Here is a 15,694-nt window from a genome sequence, read left to right on the forward strand (position 1 = left end):
CCCCCTATGACCCCGCCCCTTCCCCCCAATAAACCCAGCGGCTCCTTTTCCTGCCGGCGCCTCTTTCCCGTGGGACGGGGGGGGTCTGGGGGGGAAATTCGGGGTGGGGGAGGGGGGATATGACATTGGGGGAGGGGCGATGTGACATTGGGTGGGGAGGGGATGTGACATTGGGGGTGTCACTGGAGGGGTGGGGGTGTCACTGGGGGTCCCGGGGGTGGTGACATGGGGACCCCGAACAGTGGGGGAGGGGTGGAAGGGGACACGAGGGGGAGGGGTCGCACCAGGGCCCAGCCAAGGTCACACGTGTGTCACTCGCCACCGCCATTCCCCCATAAGGATCCCCTGGATTCGCCTCCCTGACTCCCACGGGCCACGGGCGAGGGTCCCCAGTGCAAGCCCCGCCCCTTTAAGACAAACCACGCCCCCTTAAGCGGAAACCACGCCCATTTCATACAAACCCCGCCCAAAGCCACGCCCCTCGTTCAATTCCTATCGAGACCTCCGCGCCGCCAGGGCGCGCTCCCGGCCTCCTCCCCGCCCTCTGTGATCAGCGCCGCTCGCAGCCAATGGGAGAAGGGGAAAATTCCAGAAGTCCCAGAGGAGCGCAGCCAATGAGCGCCCAGCGCCGGGAGCCTCAACCAATGGGAGCGCGCGTGGGCGGGCCCCGATGCCGGCTTCCGTCTGGAAGGGGGCGCGCCCCGCTGCGCTCAGCAGCCAATGGGAAGGCGGAAAGGCGGGATGCGGCCAATGGGATCGCGCGCGGGGGCGGGCGGGCGGGGCGGGCGGCCAATGGGGCGCAGGGGGCGTGGCCGCGGGGTTCTAGCAGCTTCCAGAGGGCGGCGCGGGAGCGGCGGGAGCGGAGCCGCGGCCATGGAGGAGGTGGGGGGGGAGCGGCCCTGAGGGGGTCCCGGAGGGGCCTGAGGGGAACCGGGACCGGGGCAGCTCCGGGGGCAGCGCTGGGGATCGGGGCTGGGTTTTATGGCGATCCCGAACGGGGCTTGGGAGTCGCTGCCGGGGTCGGGGCGCTCTGAGGGGAGCGCGGGGCCCTGAGGGGGTTCGGGGCGGTTTGGGCTTGTCTGGGCGTCCCTGAGGGGTCCGGTGGTTCCTGAGGGGCTCCTGAGGGGCTGAGGGGTCCCTGAGGGGGCTCGGGGCGGTTTGGATTTGTCTGGAGGTCCCTGAGGGGTCCGGGGGTCCCTGAGGGGCTCCTGAGGGGGTTCAGGGTGGTTTGGGCTTCTCTGAGGGTCCCTGAGGGGGTTCAGGGCGGTTTGAGCTCGTCTGGGGGTCCCTGAGGGGTCCTGAGGGTGTTCAGGGCGGTCCTTGGGGTTCTCTGGGGGTCCCTGAGGGCTCCTGAGGGGTCCCCAGGGGGCTCAGGGTCCTTGAGGGGGCTCGGGGGCCCTGGAGGGGTTTGGGGTCTCCGGGAAGCGCCTCCTTCCTCACGTTCTTGTTCTTTTTCTTTCCCTCCTGTTCTTCTTCGCTTCTCCTTCATTTTCACCGGCCTCGTCTTCATCTTTCCGGCCTTGCTCATGCTGTTCTCTCTCTGCCTGTCACCTGCGCTCCCTTGCTTCTTCATCCTCCTCGTGTTTCTCGCACTTTCACCCTCATTTCCTTTGCGCCTTCATCCTCCTCGTCTTCCTGACACTTTCATCCTCCTCCTCATCGTCTCCCTCATCTTCCTCGCACCTTGCTGCTCCCGGCCCTTCGCTGTTCTCACTCCGTCCCTTTCCCCTCCTCTCCATCATCCTCTTCCCTTCTCGTTCCTTTGCCTCCTCTTCCTCTCCCCATTCCCGAGCCTGCTCTTCCTCCTCATTTCCCGTTCCCTTACCTGCTCTTCCTCTCCCCATTCCCGTGCCTCCTCTTCCTCGCCCCATTCCTGTGCTTGCTCTTCCTCCTCCCTTCTCGTTCCTTTGCCTCTTATTCCTCACCTTCTCCCATTCCCGTGCCTCCTCTTCCTCTTCTTCCTCCCTCCCCATTCCCGTGCCCCTGACTCTCCCCGTTCCCGTACCTCCTCTTCCTCACCCTCTCCCCGTTCCCATTCCCTGCTTTTCCTCCTCCCTTCCCGTTCCTTTGCCTCCTCTTCCTCTCCCCATTCCTGTGCCTGCTCTTCCTCCTCCTTTCCCGTACTTCCTCACCCTCTCCCGTTCCCATTCCTTCTCTCCCGTTCCCATTCCTTCTCTCCCGTTCCCGCCGCGTTCCCGGCGCGGCTCGGGCAGGCTCAGGAGCTGAAGGAGCGGGGGAACCGGGCGCTGGCGGCGGGGGACGTGGGGGCGGCCGTGGGGCACTACTCGGCCGCCATCGCCCGGGACCCCAACAACCACGTCCTGTTCAGCAACCGCTCGGCCGCCTACGCGCGCCTCGGAGACTACGGGCGGGCCCTGGCCGATGCGTGCCGCACGCTGGAGCTGCGCCCCGACTGGGCCAAGGTGGGCACCGGGGAGTGCCAGGGGTCTGGGGGGCACCGGGGGGCATGGGGGGATGGATGGGGAATGGGGTCCTGGCCGATGCGTGCCGCACGCTGGAGCTGTGCCCCGGCTGGGCCAAGGTGGGCACCGGGGGTGTGGGGGGTACTGAGGGTACTGGGAGACATAGGGGGATGTGGGGGGGTGTGGGGTAATGGGGGCTCAGCAATGCCTGGCATATGCTGGAGCTGCGCCCCGACTGGGCCAAGGTGGGCACCGGGGGTGCCAGGGGTCTGGGGGGTCTTGGGGGGCTTGAGAGGGATGTGGAGGGATGGAGTAGGGGGGTGATCTGGGGGGTACAGCCCTCATGGGGCGCTTATCTTGGGGGTACAGCCCCTATAGGATCATGGGGGGCTGATTTTGGGGGTCTGTACAGCTCCCATTGGGGTTATTTAGGGGATGCTCTGGGGGTCTGTACAGCCCCTATTGGGTCATGGGGGGCTGATTTTGGGGGGTCTGTACAGCCCTCATGGGTTATGTAGGGTGGGGGTCTGTCCATCGAGGGGGGGTCAGGGTGGGGGTCTGACCATGGAGGGAGGGTCAGGGTGGGGGTCTGACCATGGGTGTGAGAGGGTCAGGGTGGTCTGACCATGGTGGTGGGGGGGTCAGGGTGGTCTGACCATGGTGGTGGGGGGGTCAGGGTGGGGGTCTGTCCATCGAGGGGGGGGGGGGGCAGGGTGGGGGTCTGTCCATCGAGGGGGGGTCAGGGTGGGGGTCTGACCATGGGTGTGAGAGGGTCAGGGTGGGGGTCTGACCATGGAGGGGGGGGGGTCAGGGTGGTCTGACCATGGTGAGCGGGGGGTCAGGGTGGGGGTGTGACCATGGGGGATCCCATGGAGGGTCAGGGTGAGGGTCTGGCGATGGTGCTGGGCTCAGGGTTGGGGTCTGACCATAGATATGAGTGGTCAGAGTGGGGGTCCCAGCCCCCCCAGAGGCCAGGCCAGGGCTGTGACCCCGTGTCCCCCCCGTGTCCCCCAGGGGTACTCGCGCAAGGCGGCCGCTCTGGAGTTCCTGCAGCGCCTGGAGGAGGCCAAGGCCACCTACGAGGAGGGGCTGGCCCGGGAGCCGGGCAATGAGCAGCTCCTGCAGGGCCTGCGCGGGGTGGAGGCCAGGCTGGCGGGTAGGGGGGCTCTGGGGGGCTTTGGGGGGCAGAGGAATCCCTGGGCGGAGGATTTGGGTGGCCCTGAAAGGTTTTGGGTGGCCCCAAAAAGTTTTGAGTGGCCCAGAGAGTTTCTGGGTTTTGGGGAGGTTTTGGGTGGTCCAGAGAGGTTTTGGGTGGCCTTGAAAGGTTTTGGGTGGTCCTGGGAGGTTTTAGGTGACCTTGAAAGGTTTTGGGTGGCCCCAAAAGGTTTTGAGTGGCCCAGAGAGTTTCTGGGCTTTGGGGAGGTTTTGGGTGGCCCTGAAGGATTTTGAGTGACCTGGAGAGGTTTTGGGTGCCCTGGAGAGATTTTTGGGTGGCCCCAAAAGGTTTTGAGTGGCCTGGAGAGTTTCGGGGTCCTGAGGAGGAGGTTTTGGGTGGCCTGGAGAGGTTTTGTGTGACCCTGGAAGTTTTTGGGTCTCTCTGAAGGATTTTGAGTGATCTGGAGAGATTTTGGCTGGCCCTGAAAACTTCTGGGTGGCCCTGAAAGGTTTTGAGTGTCCCGGAGACGTTTTGGGTTTCCCTGGAGAGGTTTTGAGCAGCCTGGAGAAGTCTTGGGCGGCCCAGGGTCCCGGGCAGGTGGAGAAAGGTGAATTTGGGGCGTTGAGAGGCGGATTTGAGGCTCCCTGAGCGGATTTTTGTGCCCCCGTTGCAGAGCGGAAGCTGCTGAACCCCTTCAGTGCCCCCGACCTGCTGGCCCGGCTGGAGGCCGACCCCCGAACGCGGGGGCTGCTGGGGGACCCCGAGTACCGGCGGCTGCTGGAGACGCTGCGCAGCGACCCCGGCCAGCTGGGGGCGTCAGTGAGGGGTTTGGGGGGCTCTGGGGGGCTGGGGAGGGGTTTGGGGGCGTCAGTGAGGGGTTTGGGGGGCTCTGGGGGGCTGGGGAGGGGTTTGGGGGCGTCAGTGAGGGGTTTGGGGGGCTCTGGGGGGGCTGGGGAGGGGTTTGGGGGCGTCAGTGAGGGGCTGGGGAGGGGTTTGGGGGTGTCAGTGAGGGGCTGGGGAGGGGTTTGGGGGTGTCAGTGAGGGGTTTGGGGGGCTCTGGGGGGCTGGGGAGGGGTTTGGGGGTGTCAGTGAGGGCCTGGGGAGGGGTTTGGGGGCATCAGTGAGGGGTTTGGGGGGCTCTGGGGGGCTGGGGAGGGGTTTGGGGGCGTCAGTGAGGGGTTTGGGGGGGGCTGGGGAGGGGTTTGGGGGCGTCAGTGAGGGGCTGGGGGGCTCTGGGGGGGCTAGGGAGGGGTTTGGGGGTGTCAGTGAGGGGCTGGGGAGGGGTTTGGGGGCGTCAGTGAGGGGTTTGGGGGGCTCTGGGGGGCTGGGGAGGGGTTTGGGGGCGTCAGTGAGGGGCTGGGGAGGGGTTTGGGGGTGTCAGTGAGGGGTTTGGGGGTGTCAGTGAGGGGTTTGGGGGGCTCTGGGGGGCTGGGGAGGGGTTTGGGGGCGTCAGTGAGGGGTTTGGGGGGGGCTGGGGAGGGGTTTTGGGGTGTCAGTGAGAGGCTGGGGGGCTCTGGGGGGGCTAGGGAGGGGTTTGGGGGTGTCAGTGAGGGGCTGGGGAGGGGTTTGGGGGCGTCAGCGAGGGGTCTGGGGGGCTGGGGAGGGGTTTGGGGGCGTCAGCGAGGGGTTTGGGGGGCTCTGGGGGGCTGGGAGGAGTTTGAGAGGGGTTTTGAGGGGGTTGGGAGAGGGTTTGGGGGGCTGGGGAGGGGGCTCTGGGGGCTGGGAGGGGGTTTTGGGGGGCTGGGAGGGATTTGGGAGGGGCTTGGGGGTACTGGGAAGGTGCTTTGTGGGGCTGGGAGGGGTTTGAGAGGGGTTTTGGGGGGCTTGGGGTAGTGGGAAGGAGTTTTGGGGGATTGGGAAGAGTTTGGGGGGACTAGGAAGGGGTTTTGGGGGGCTGGAGAGGCCTCTGGGGGGTTTTTGGGATGGGGATTTTGGGGTGCAGTCCCCTTGGGGGAGTTCTGGGATGGAGAATTTTGGGATGAGGAGTTTTGGGGTGGGGAATTTGGGGTGGGGAATTTTGGGGTGCAGCCCCCTCAGGGGATTTCTGGCACAGGGATTTTGGGGTGCAGCCCCTTCGGGGGAATTTTTGGGGTGGAGAATTTTGGGATGGGGAATTTTGGGATGGGGATTTTGGGGTGCAGGCCTTTCAGGGGAATTTTGAGGTGAGAATTTTGGGATGGGGAATTTTGGGACGAGGATTTTTGGGTGGGAGATTTTGGGACGGGGACTTTTGGAATGGGGAATTTTGGGACAGGGATTTTGGGGTGCAGCTCCCTCAGGGGAATTTTTGGGGTGGGGATTTTGAGATGGGGAATTTTGGGACAGGGATTTTAGGATAATAATTTTGTCATGGAGAATTTTGGGATGGGGAATTTTGGGGGCAGATTTTGGGATGCTGCCCTTTCAGGGGGAATTTTGGGACAGGGATTTTGGGGTGCGGCTCCCTCGGGCGATTTCTGGCATGGAGAATTTTGGGATGGGGAATTTGGGGACGGGGAATTTTGGGATGGGGAATTTTGGGATGGGGAATTTTGGGACGGGGAATTTTGGGACGGGGAATTTTGGGACGGGGAATTTTGGGACGGGGAATTTTGGGACGGGGAATTTTGGGACGGGGAATTTTGGGACGGGGAATTTTGGGATGGGGAATTTTGGGACGGGGAATTTTGGGATGGGGAATTTTGGGGTTCCACCCCCTCAGGGCAGTTCTGGGACGGGAATTTCGGGGTTCAGCCCCCCCCAAAGCCCCTCGTTGCCCCCTCCCCAGGAAGCTGCAGGACCCGCGGGTGATGACGACGCTCAGCGTGCTGCTGGGCGTGGAGCTGAGCGGGGCTGAGGAAGAGGAGGAGGCGCCTTCGCCGCCCCCCCCGCCCCCACCGCCCCCCTCGCAGCCCCCCCCGGCCGAGGAGCTCCCCCAGAACAAGCAGGAGGTGAGGGGGGGGTCCCCAAAACGGGGCTGGGGGGAGATTTGGGGTGATTTCAGCCATTTTTGGGGTCCCCCTTCAGGCCTAGAAGGAGAAGGATCTGGGTGATGAGGGGATAATCTGGGTGTGAAATTTGGGGTGATTTCAGCCGTTTTTGGGGTGTCCCCTTGCATCACTGGATGGGTCATGGCAGGAGAAGGATCTGGGTGTGAAATTTGGGGTGATTCCATCCATTTTTGGGGTTCAGGCCCAGAAGGAGAAGGAGCTGGGGGGGGGGGATTTGGGTGTGAAATTTGGGGTGATTTCAGCCGTTTTTGGGGTTCCCCCCAGGCCCAGAAGGAGAAGGAGCTGGGCCACGAAAGGAGAAGGATCTGGGTCATTGGGGGGATGATCTGGGTGTGAAATTTGGGGTGATTTCAGCCAAATTTTGGGGTTCAGGCCCAGAATGAGAAGGAGCTGGGTGATGCTGGGAGTATCTGGATGTGAAATTTGGGGTGATTTCAGCTTTTTTTGGGGTTCCCCTTAAGATACAGAGGTAGAAGGAGCTGGATGATGAGGGGAGGATCTGGGTGTGAAATCTGGGGTGATTCCATCCATTTTTGGGGTTCCCCCCAGGCCGAGAAGGAGCTGGGCCATGACAGGAGAAGGATCTGGGTCATGGTGGGATGATCTGGGTGTGAAATTTGGGGTGATTCCATCCATTTTTGGGGTTCAGGCCCAGAATGAGAAGGAGCTGGGTCACTGCTGGGAAGATCTGGATGTGAAATTTGGGGGGATTTCAGCCAATTTTGGGGTTCAGGCCCAGAAGGAGAAGGAGCTGGGCCACGAAAGGAGAAGGATCTGGGTGATGGTGGGATGATCTGGGTGTGAAACTTGGGGTGATTCCATCCATTTTTGGGGTTCCCCCCAGGCCCAGAAGGAGAAGGAGCTGGGCCATGAAAGGAGAAGGATCTGGGTGATGGTGGGATGATCTGGGTGTGAAATTTGGGGTGATTCCATCCATTTTTGGGGTTCAGGCCCAGAAGGAGAAGGAGCTGGGCAACGCCGCCTACAAGCGCAAGGAGTTCCCGGCGGCGCTGGAGCACTACACCCGCGCCGAGCAGCTCGACCCCACCAACATGACCTACGTCACCAACCAAGCAGGTCTGCCACCCTCAACCCCTCCCAAATCGCCCCCCTGAACCCCGAATTTCCCCCTGAACCCCAAATTTCCCCCCCAAATCCCAGCCGTGTACTTCGAGACGGGCGAGTACGAGCGGTGCCGGGCGCTGTGCGAGCGCGCCATCGAGGTGGGCCGGGAGAACCGCGAGGATTACAGGCAGATTGCCAAGTGAGTCTGGGGGGGTTTCGGGGTCTCTGCTGTCCCCCCCAAACCCTTTTTGTCCCCCCCCAAACCGTCCCTGTCCCCCCACCCCCCGCCCAGGGCCTATGCAAGGATCGGGAACTCGTATTTCCGCGAGGAGCGCTACAAGGACGCTGTGCACTTCTACAACAAATCCCTGGCCGAGCACCGCACGCCCGACGTGCTCAAGAAGTGCCAGCAGGTGACTTTGGGACTGGTTTGGGCAGCTTGGGATTGGTTTGGGGGGTTCTGAGGGGGTTTGGGAATGGTTTGAGGATCCTGGGGCGGTTTTGGGGGGTTTGGGACTGGTTTGGGGAGTCCTAGGGGGTTTGGGACCTGTTTGAGGGTCCTGGGGGTTGGTTTGGGGGGCTTTGGGACTGGTTTGGGGGCTCTTGGGGGGTTTGGGACTGGTTTGGAGGGTCTTGGGTTGGTTTGAGGGGTGTACGAGGGTCCTTGGGGGTTGGTTTGGGGTCTTTGGGACTGGTCTGGGGATTCCTGGGGCTTTGAGACTGGTTTTGAGAGTCCTGGGGGGTTTGGGACTGGTTTGGAAGGTTTGGGACTGGTTTGAGGGTCCTGGTGGGTTTGGGACTGGTTTGGAGGGTTCTGAGTGTTGGTTTGGGGGCTTTGGGACTGGTTTGGGTCTGGTTTGGGGGGTTTGGGACTGGTTTGGGGGGGTTGGGACTGGTTTGTGGAGTTCTGTGGGGTTTGGGACTGGTTTGGGGAGTCCTAAGGAGTTTGGGAATGGTTTGAGGGTCCTGGGAGCTTTGGGACTGGTTTGGGGGGGTTTGGTTCTGGTTTGGAGGGTGCTGGTGGATTTGGGACTGCTTTGAGGGTTCTGGCACACTTGGGGGTGCCCCCCTGTCCCCTTTCCTGACCCCCCAAACCCGCTCAGGCCGAGAAGATCCTGAAGGAGCAGGAGCGCTTGGCCTACATCGACCCCGACCTGGCGCTGGAGGAGAAGAACAAAGGCAACGAGTGCTTCCAGCGAGGTCTGCGGGCTTTTGGGGGGCCTTTGGGGGGGGGCTCCGAGGGTTTGGGGCACCCGCTGAGGATGAGGAGGGCTCTGTTTGTAGGGGATTACCCCCAGGCCATGAAGCACTACAGCGAGGCCATCCGGCGCAACCCGCACGAGGCGCGGCTCTACAGCAACCGCGCCGCCTGCTACACCAAGCTGCTCGAGTTCCCCCTGGCCCTCAAGGTCTGGGGGGTTTGGGGGTTGGTTTGGGGGGTTTGGGGGGTTTGGGATTGGTTTGGAGGGGTCCTGGGGAGAGGTTTTGGGGGTTTGGGACTGGTTTGGGGGGTTTGGGGCCGCCTGCTACACCAAACCTGCTCGAGTTCCCCCTGGCCCTCAAGGTCTGGTTGGTTTGGGGGTTGGTTTGGGGGGTTTGGGGGGTTTGGGTTTGGTTTGGAGGGGTCCTGGGGAGAGGTTTTGGGGGTTTGGGACTGGTTTTGGGGGTTTGGGACTGGTTTGGGGGGTTTGGGGCCGCCTGCTACACCAAGCTGCTCGAGTTCCCCGTGGCCCTCAAGGTCTGGGGGGTTTGGGGGTTGGTTTGGGGGGTTTGGGACTGGTTTGGGGGAGTTAGGACTGGTTTGGGGGATTTGGGACCCCTGCTACACCAAACCTGCTCGAGTTCCCCCTGGCCCTCACGGTCTGGGGGGTTTGGGGGGTTTGGGGGAGTTAGGAGTGGTTTGGGGGATTTGGGGCCCCCTGCTACACCAAACCTGCTCGAGTTCCCCCTGGCCCTCAAGGTTTGGGGGGGTTTGGGGGTTGGTTTGGGGGGTTTGGGGGGTTTGGGACTGGTTTGGGGGGTTTGGGGCCGCCTGCTACACCAAACCTGCTCGAGTTCCCCGTGGCCCTCAAGGTTTGGGGGGGTTTGGGGGGTCCTGGGGGTTGGTTTGGGGGGTTTGGGACTTGTTTGGGGGTCTGAGGGCTGCTTTGGGATTGGTTTTGAAGGTCCTGCAGTGGTTTGAGAGGCAGGAACCAGGTTGGGGAAGGACTTAGGGTTGGTTTGGGGGCACAGAGGGCACTGGGGGCTGCTTTGGGGGCACAGAGGAGGTGCTGGGGTTGTTTGTGGGGTGCAGGGACGCTTTGGGGACCCTCCTGACCCCCTCTTTGTCCCCATGCAGGACTGTGAGGAGTGCATCCGGCTGGAGCCCACCTTCAGTGAGTGGGGACAGCAGGGGACAGCAGGGGACAGGCCCTGCCCTTCCTCTGCTTCATCCTCATCATCCTCACCCTCCTCCTTCTCTGCCGCTGTTTTCCTCATCCTTCTGTACCCGTCCCCACCCGTCCCCGTGTCCCCTCCTGTGCTTGAACCTGTGTCCATCCCCCTGAACCTGCCTGTCCCCGTGTCCCCCCACCTGTCCCCATGTCCTCCCTGTCCCTGTGTCCCCCCTGTGTCCCCTGTTGTCCCTCTTGTCCCATTGTCCCCCCGTGTCCCCTCCATGTCCCCTGTGTTCCTGTATCCCCTGTGTCCCCCTGTCCCCTCCATGTCCCCATGTTCCTCGCCTGTCCCCTTGCTGTCCTCCCTGTCCCCCTCTGTCCTTGTGTCCCCTCCTGTCACCCCATGTCCCCATATCCCCCGTGCCCTCCATGTCCCTGCTGTCCCCTTGTCCCCTCATGTCCCCATGTCTCCCATGTCCCTCCATGTCCCCCTGTGTCCTCATGTCGCCCTGTGTCCCCTGCTGTGTCCCCATGTCCCTCTGTGTCCCCTGCTGCCCTCGCCTGTCCCTGTGTCCCCCCATGTCCCCGTGTGTCCTCATGTCCCCCTGTGTCCCCTGTCCCCGTGTTCCCCCCACGTTCCCTTTTGTCCCCATGTCCCCTGCATGTCCCCTGCTGTTCCCCCTGTCCTGTGTCCCCATATCCCCCCCCCCACATGTCCCTCCTGTCCCCCCATGTCCCCTGTGTCCCCATATCCTCCTGGGTCCCCTGCCGTCCCTTGTCCGTCCCCGTTCCCCCATGTCCCCCTATGTCCCCATATCCCCGTGTCCCCTCGCTGTCCTTCCTGTCCCCTCCATGTCCCCTCCGTGTCCCCTCATGTCCCCGTGTGTCCCCTCTGTCCCTGTGTCCCCTGTCCCCGTGTTCCCCCCACGTTCCCTTGTGTCCCCTTTTGTCCCCATGTCCCCGCATGTCCCCTGCTATTCCCCCTGTCCTGTGTCCCCATATCCCTCCCCCCCCACATGTCCCTCCTGTCCCCCCATGTCCCTCCTGTCCCCTGTGTCCCCATATCCCCCCCCCCCACATGTCCCTCCTGTCCCCCCATGTCCCCTGTGTCCCCATATCCCCGCATGTCCCCTGCTGTCCCTTGTCCGTCCCCGTTCCCCCATGTCCCCCTATGTCCCCATATCCCCGTGTCCCTGTGTCCCCTCGCTGTCCTTCCTGTCCCCTCCATGTCCCCCCCATGTCCCCTCTGTGTCCCCCTGTCCCCTCCATGTCCCCCCCTGTCCCCTGCTGTCCCCTGCTGTCCCCAGTCAAGGGTTACACGCGGAAGGCGGCGGCGCTCGAGGCCATGCGCGATTACACCAAGGCCATGGAGGTTTATCAGCGCGCCCTGGACCTCGACCCCTCCTGCAAGGTGGGCCTGGCACCCCCAGGACCTCCCCCGTGCCCACCCTGTGCCCTCAGTGTCCCCCTGTGCCCTCTGTGCCCACCCTGTGCCCTCAGTGCCCACCCTGTGCCCTCTGTGCCCCCCCTGTGCCCTCTGTGCCCCCCCTGTGCCCTCAGTGCCCACCCTGTGCCCTCAGTGTCCCCCCTGTGCCCTCAGTGTCCCCCTGTGCCCTCTGTGCCCCCCCTGTGCCCTCAGTGCCCACCCTGTGCCCTCAGTGTCCCCCTGTGCCCTCAGTGTCCCCCTGTGCCCACCCTGTGCCCTCAGTGTCCCCCTGTGCCCTCTGTGCCCCCCCTGTGCCCTCAGTGTCCCCCTGTGCCCTCAGTGTCCCCCCTGTGCCCTCTGTGCCCACCCTGTGCCCTCTGTGCCCCCCCTGTGCCCTCTGTGCCCACCCTGTGCCCCCCAGGAGGCTGCAGAGGGGCAGCAGCACTCGGAGCCCTCTGACCACTGTGACACCCCCTGATCCCTGTGTCACCTGTGTCATCCCTGGTCCCTGTGACACCCCAATCCCTGTGACACCCCCTGAGCCCTGTGACACCCCCTGATCCCTGTGACACCTGTGTCACCCCTGGTCCCTGTGACACCCCCTGATCTCTGTCACCCCCCTGTCCCCCCCAGGAGGCAGCCGAGGGTTTGCGTCGCTGCGTGCGGGGGCAGCAGCAGCGCTCGGAGCCCCTGAGCCCTGTGACACCCCCTGATCCCTGTGACACCCCATGTCCCCTGTGTCACCCTGTGTCACCCTGTGTCCCCTGTCCCCCCCAGGAGGCGGCCGAGGGGCTGCGTCGCTGCGTGCGGGGGCAGCAGCAGCGCTCGGAGCCCCCCGAGGAGCTGCGGCGCCGGGCCCTGGCTGACCCCGAGGTGCAGCAGATCATGGGGGACCCGGCCATGAGGCTGATCCTGGAGCAGATGCAGAAGGACCCGCAGGCCCTCAGCGAGTCAGTGACACTGGGGCTGTCCCCAAGGGTCCCCAGGGCGGTGGGGGGTGGCACTGAAGGTCCCCAAGGCTAAGGGAGGTGGCACTGAGGGTCCCCAAGATGGGGGGTCCCCATGAGGCTGATCCCGGAGCAGATGCAGAAGGACCCGCAGGCCCTCAGCGAGTCAGTGACACTGGGGGGTGACACCGAGGGTCCCCAAGGGTCCCCAGGGCAGGGGAGGGTCCCAGGGTGTCCCCAAAGTGTCTCCAACTGTCCCAGGGTGTCCCCAGAGTGTCCTCAACTGTCCCCAAAGTGTCCCAAAGTGTCTCCAGCTGTCCCCAAAGTGTCCCCAACTGTCCCAGGGTGTCCCCACCTGTCCCCGCAGTGTCTCCAACTGTCCCAGGGTGTCCCCAGAGTGTCCTCAACTGTCCCCAAAGTGCCCCCAAAGTGTCCCCAGCTGTCCCCACAGTGTCCCCAACTGTCCCAGGGTGTCCCCATGGTGTCCCAAACTGCTCCAGGGTGTCCCCAAAATGTCCCCAACTATCCACAAAGTGCCCTCAAAGTGTCCCCAGCTGTCCCCACAGTGTTCCAAAGTGTCCCAGGGTGTCCCCATGGTGTCCCAAACTGCTCCAGGGTGTCCCCTAAGTGTCCCCAACTGTCCCAGAGTGTCCCCACAGTGTCTCCAACTGTCCCAAGGTGTCCCCAGAGTGTCCTCAACTGTCCCCAAAGTGTCCCCAACCATCCCAAGGTGTCCCCATGGTGTCCCAAACAGCTCCAGGGTGTCCCCAAAGTGTCCCCAGCTGTCCCCACAGTGTCCCCAAAGTGTCCCCAAAGTGTCCCCAGCTGTCCCCACAGTGTCCCCAAAGTGTCCCAGGGTGTCCCCATGGTGTCCCCATGGTGTCCCAAACTGCTCCAGGGTGTCCCCAAAGTGTCTCCAACTGTCCCAGAGTGTCCCCAGAGTGTCCTCAACTGTCCCCAAAGTGTCCCCAGCTGTCCCAGAGTGTCCCCAGAGTGTCCTCAACTGTCCCCAAAGTGTCCCCAACTGTCCCAGAGTGTCCCCACGGTGTCCCCAAAGTGTCCCCAGGATGTCCCCACGGTGTCCCCACCCCCTGACCCCGCTGTACCCCCCCCAATGCAGGCACCTCAAGAACCCGCTGATCGCGCAGAAGATCCAGAAGCTGATGGACGTGGGGCTCATCGCCATCCGGTGACCCCCCCAAAACCCCCGGGGACCCCCCCGGGCCCCCCCCCGGGGACACCCCCAGCCTTGGGGGGGGTCTGGGGGCGCCGCCCCTCCCCCCACCCTCCCCCAAACCCCCCCTCCCCCCATCGGTTCTGGGGCGCTGCCACCCCCAATAAAGAGCGGAGCAGAGACCGGCTGGGGGTCTGGGGGCGTTTTGGGGGGGTCTGGGGGCGTTTTGGGGGGGTCTGGGGGCGTTTTGGGGCATTTTGGGGGGTTTGGGGCATTTTTGGGGGGATTGGGGGCATTTTGGGTGCCAGGGACCCCCCCTGACAGAGATTTTGGGGACTCCAAACCCCTCTCAAAAGGATTTGGGGGGGGTCCGAGCCCCTCTTAGAAAGATTTTGGGGTGTCTAAGACCCTTCCCACAAAGATTTAGGGGGTCTGAGCCCCTCCCACGAGGATTTTGGGGTGTCTGAGACCCCTCCCACAATAATTTTGGGGCTTCAAACCCCTCCCAAATATTTTGGGGTGTCTGAGACCCCTCCCACAATAATTATGGGGTATCCAATACCCCTCCCATAAGAATTTTGGGATGTCCAAGACCCCTCCCAAATATTTTGGGGTGTCTGAGACCCCTCCCACAATAATTTTGGGCACCCTAAACCCCTCCCACAATAATTTTGGGGTATCCAAGACCCCTCCCATAATAATTTTGGGATGTCCGAGACCCCTTCCACGATAATTTGGGGTCTCCAAGCCCCCTCCCAAATATTTTGGGATGTCCAAGACCCCTCCCACAATAATTATGGGGTCTCCAAGCCCCCTCCCAAATATTTTGGGGTGTCCGAGACCCCTCCCACAAAGATTTTGGGGCTCCAAACCCCTTCCACAAAGATTTTGGGGTGTCTGAGACCCCTCCCACAATAATTTTGGGCACCCTAAACCCCTCCCACAATAATTTGGGGTCTCCAAGCCCCCTCCCATAATAATTTTGGGGTGTCTGAGACCCCTCCCACAATAATTATGGGGTATCCAAGACCCCTCCCATAATAATTTTGGGATGTCCAAGCCCCCTCCCAAATATTTTGGGGTGTCTGAGACCCCTGCCACAATGATTTAGGGGCTCCAAACCCCTCCCAAATATTTTGGGGTGTCTGAGACCCCTCCCATAATAATTTTGGGATGTCCGAGAACCCTCCCACAATAATTTGGGGTCTCCAAGCCCCCTCCCCACAAACACCGAGGTCCCGCCGAGCGCCAGGAGCGTGTTGAGTTTATTTTTTTGGGGGGGGGGCGGTTCGGGGGTGACAGTTTGGGGACAGCGGCAGGGACAGTGGCAATGCCAGCCCCTCGGGGAGGGGTCTCAGGGGTCGAGCCCCCCCTCCAGCAGCCGCTGCAGCTCGCGGGGGTCGCGGGGGGGCCCCCCCAGGGCCAGCGCCCCCCCCAGGAACTGGTGCAGGACGCGGGGGGGGGGCGGAGAGCACGCGCAGCCCCAGCGTGACGTCACCGCTGAGCCACAGCCGCACCTGGGGGGGAAGGGGGGGGGTGAGACCCCTCCCCAAATTCCCAAAGGGGTGAGACCCCTCCTCAAATTCCAATGGGAGACCCCGCCCCAAATTCCCAAAGGGGTGAGACCCCTCCCCAAATTCCAATAGGGCTGAGACCCCGCCCCAAACAGGGCCGAGACCCCTCCCCAAATTCCAATGGAGCTGAGACCCCGCCCCAAACACGGCCGTGACGCTTCCCCAAATTCCAATGGGAGACTCCGCCCCTAATTCCCAAAGGGGTGAGACCCCTCCTCAAATTCCAATGGGAGACCCCTCCTCAAATCCCCAATGGGGTGAGACCCCTCCCCAAATTCCAGTGGGGTGAGACCCTTCCCCAAAATCACCAACAGAGTCTGAGACCCCTCCCTGAGACCCCTCTCCAGAATCCCAATGGGGTGAGACCCCTCCCCAAATTCCAATGGGAGACCCCTCCTCGAATCCCCAATGGGGTGAGACCCCTCCCCAAATTCCAGTGGGGTGAGACCCCTCCCCAAATTCCAATGGGAGACTCCTCATATCCCCAAAGGGGTGAGACCCCTCCTCGAAATCCCAAACAGGGGTGAGACCCCTTCTCAAATGCCAACAGGGGCTGAGACCCCT

The 15,694-nt window shown here is 63.0% G+C and overlaps 1 protein-coding gene across 1 annotated transcript; it reads left to right on the forward strand.

Moving 5' to 3' along the window:
* The first annotated feature begins 792 nt into the window (after positions 1-792).
* STIP1 (stress induced phosphoprotein 1) lies at positions 793-13,739 on the forward strand. The gene is made up of 14 exons (XM_058822357.1): positions 793-882; positions 2,214-2,423; positions 3,438-3,579; positions 4,253-4,394; positions 6,347-6,509; positions 7,520-7,646; positions 7,731-7,833; positions 7,927-8,047; positions 8,738-8,834; positions 8,919-9,043; positions 9,973-10,009; positions 11,317-11,420; positions 12,213-12,385; positions 13,503-13,739. Exons 1-14 carry the CDS (start codon positions 793-795, stop codon positions 13,573-13,575), a joined length of 1,707 nt encoding a protein of 568 aa, XP_058678340.1. The 3' UTR covers positions 13,576-13,739.
* The last annotated feature ends 1,955 nt before the right edge of the window (positions 13,740-15,694 follow it).

The sequence above is a fragment of the Ammospiza caudacuta genome, chromosome 32, assembly GCF_027887145.1.
Source record: "Ammospiza caudacuta isolate bAmmCau1 chromosome 32, bAmmCau1.pri, whole genome shotgun sequence".
Lineage (NCBI taxonomy): Eukaryota > Metazoa > Chordata > Aves > Passeriformes > Passerellidae > Ammospiza > Ammospiza caudacuta.